General features: G+C 43.8%; 1 protein-coding gene across 1 annotated transcript; it reads right to left on the reverse strand.

The window, feature by feature from the left end:
- Positions 1–175: 175 nt before the first annotated feature.
- LOC118732414 (uncharacterized protein K02A2.6-like) lies at positions 176–2,398 on the reverse strand. Its single transcript, XM_036461547.1, has 4 exons — positions 2,126–2,398; positions 1,842–2,023; positions 823–1,671; positions 176–776 (listed from the first exon to the last, which is right to left on the reverse strand). The coding sequence occupies exons 1-4, from the start codon at positions 2,396–2,398 to the stop codon at positions 176–178; spliced, it is 1,905 nt and encodes a 634-aa protein (XP_036317440.1).
- Positions 2,399–2,609: the final 211 nt, after the last annotated feature.

The raw sequence follows: 2,609 nt of genomic DNA on the forward strand, positions 1-2,609 counted from the left end.
GTACCAATGCTATATTAAAAGTATAAGAACAATTCAAAATTTATGCTGAAATAATGCATTGATAACAAAACATTCAACTAAGTTTGATTCGAAAAATAGGTTGAAACGCTATATACATATGTACATATATTAGTTGTAATTAGGTAAATAAATTCTTTAACTCATTTTTTTTTTTTTAGGTATGCTCGTACTGCAGACGCTCCGGTGGCTTAGTAGCTCTCGTTGACCGACGTAGTAGTACTTCTCCAAGCACTGCTGTTTTACTAGCATTGTTGCTGCTTTCTGCCGTAGTTGTTATCTCGTTCTGCTTACTATCGGAGTCTGCCTGTGTTGTCTCACACTGCCGCGGTGGTGATGCGTGCGCCTCTATTGACTTTCGTGCTGCCATAGCGCCGTCGCTGCGTACGTTGCTGCTCTCGACGCCGACTAAGTCTTCGCCTACCTTTCGCATTTGATCTGCGTGTCGTTTCCATGTGCGATTGTCGTCTAATTGTACCTGGTAATGTAAATCACCTTGTCGCTGTGCTACGCGACCAAAACGCCATTTGTTAGCTGACAGGTAGTCTCTTATTGCCACCCTTTCGCCCACTAAAAATTCCTTTTGTGGACGTATGCGTTCGTTTTGATCTCTTGGCTCTTTCCGATTTAATAAGTCAAGGCGAGATTGTAGTTGTCGCCCTAACATCAAGACTGCCGGTGATTGTTGAGTTGCTGGATGCACGGCCCGACGGTAAGCCATTAGGATTGTGGACAGTTCTCTTTGCATATTAGCCCCACTGCAATTTGAGGCCCGTAATTTATTTTTTCAATGTTTGCACAAACCGCTCGTCTTGTCCGTTAGTGGATGGATGATAGGGTGCGCCTTGTTTGTGGAATATGCCATTGCTTCTCAAAAATGTCTGGAACTCTACTGAATTGAACTGCGTACCATGATCGGATACGAGTATTTGGGGTATACCGAACGTCGCGAAAATTTCCTCACACTTTTGTACGGTGCATGAGGCGGTCATGTTGGGCATTATATGGGCCTCAGGCCATTTTGTATATGCATCTACTAAAATAAATAAATATTTACCGAGGAATGGTCCAGCATAGTCAACATGCACCCTTTCGAATGGCTTCGTTGGTCTCATCCAAACATGCACCGGGTTAATTTTTGCAGGGTCAGCTCTAATGCTCTGGCAATCTGTACAATTTGAAACCAACTGGTCAATATCCTTGTCCATCCCTGGCCACCAGCAGTAAGTACGTCCCAACGCTTTCATCGCCGACATTCCCAAGTGAGCTGTATGCAGTTCATCTAGCACCCTTTTTCGTAGTGGCTTGGGAATGTATATTCGTATACTCCGTAAAAGACAACCATCGTGGAGTGTAAATTCGGCTTGCGGTATACCAAAACGATGAGGGGGTTCACATTCGCGCCCGTGTTTTAGACATTGCACTAAATCATTTACGCTTTTATCTTTCTCCGTATGTTGTCTCAACTCCACGCGTGTCACAGGTAAATTAGCAATTGCTTCCTCTTCCACTAGGTCTACCTCATCTATGTTTTGATATGTGTCCCTGATCGGCAACCTCGACATAGCATCTGCCTTGCCATTGTCTTTGGACTTCTTGCAGATAAAAACAGCGCATAGTGTTGCATTCTCGTTGCGGACAGCATTGGTAACCCTTTGGCAGGAGAGAAAATTTGCGAAATAGGTTTATTATCTGTTATTAGTGTAAATCTACGTCCATAAACAAATTGATAAAATCGTTTAACACCAAATATTATAGCGTAGGCTTCTTTGTCGATTTGACTATAGCCTTGCTGCGTCTTATTCAATGTTTGGGAAGCGAACTGGATAGGTCGTTCAGTACCATCTTCGAATTGATGGCTCAGCACAGCGCCTACTCCAACGGGGCTGGCATCCACAGCTAGAAGCAGTGGGCGCTTCGGGTCATAGTGAGTGAGGACCACGTCGGACTGTATTTGTGCTTTGACTTCTTGGAACGCCCGTTCGCATGAGGAATCGAATTCAAACTTGACGTTATTTTGCAGAAGTCTATTAAGTGGGTACAGAATCGTGCTTAACCCTTTTATAAACCTACCGTAGTAGTTTACAAGCCCCACAAATGATCTTACCTCGTCTTTGTTAACTGGTGTCTTCATATTTTGAATAGCTTTTACCTTATCCGACATTTTGTGTATGCCATGTTTGTCGATGACGTAGCCGCAATAAGATATCCGATCGCTCATAAACTCGGATTTTGCTAGGTTTACCCTCATGTTGTGCTCATCTAGACGCTTCAATACTTCCTCGATACGTTGCCTGTGTGTTTCATCGTCTTCAGCAGATATCTTGATGTCATCTAAGAAAACTGAGATGCCCGGTATGCCACTAAGCAGTTGCTCCATAAAACGCTGCCAAATTGCGGGAGCAGAAGCGATGCCGAACATCAGCCTGGTTGGCTGGAACAATCCTTTATGTGTACTCAGCGTTAGTATATGCCTATCGTTTGGGTGAATCTCTAACTGTAGGTAAGCCTTGGATAGGTCTATTTTTGTGAACTTTTCGCCACCTGCAAGAGTGCTGAACAACTCGTCAATCGTGGGCAATGGATGATCA

The sequence above is a fragment of the Rhagoletis pomonella genome, unplaced genomic scaffold (assembly GCF_013731165.1).
Source record: "Rhagoletis pomonella isolate Grant_MI unplaced genomic scaffold, Rhpom_1.0 Rhpom_scaffold_19835, whole genome shotgun sequence".
Classification (NCBI taxonomy): domain Eukaryota; kingdom Metazoa; phylum Arthropoda; class Insecta; order Diptera; family Tephritidae; genus Rhagoletis; species Rhagoletis pomonella.

Bases quoted from the DNA above. Each gene is read 5' to 3' on its own strand.
- LOC118732414 (XM_036461547.1), bottom strand. From the start codon at position 2,398: ATGGAGCAACTGCTTAGTGGCATACCGGGCATCTCAGTTTTCTTAGAT. The intron at 2,024-2,125 runs GTAAGATCATTT...AATAACGTCAAG, and splicing joins CACCAGTTAACAAAGACGAG to TTTGAATTCGATTCCTCATG. The intron at 777-822 runs GTTTGTGCAAAC...CTCAAATTGCAG, and splicing joins ACTAACGGACAAGACGAGCG to TGGGGCTAATATGCAAAGAG.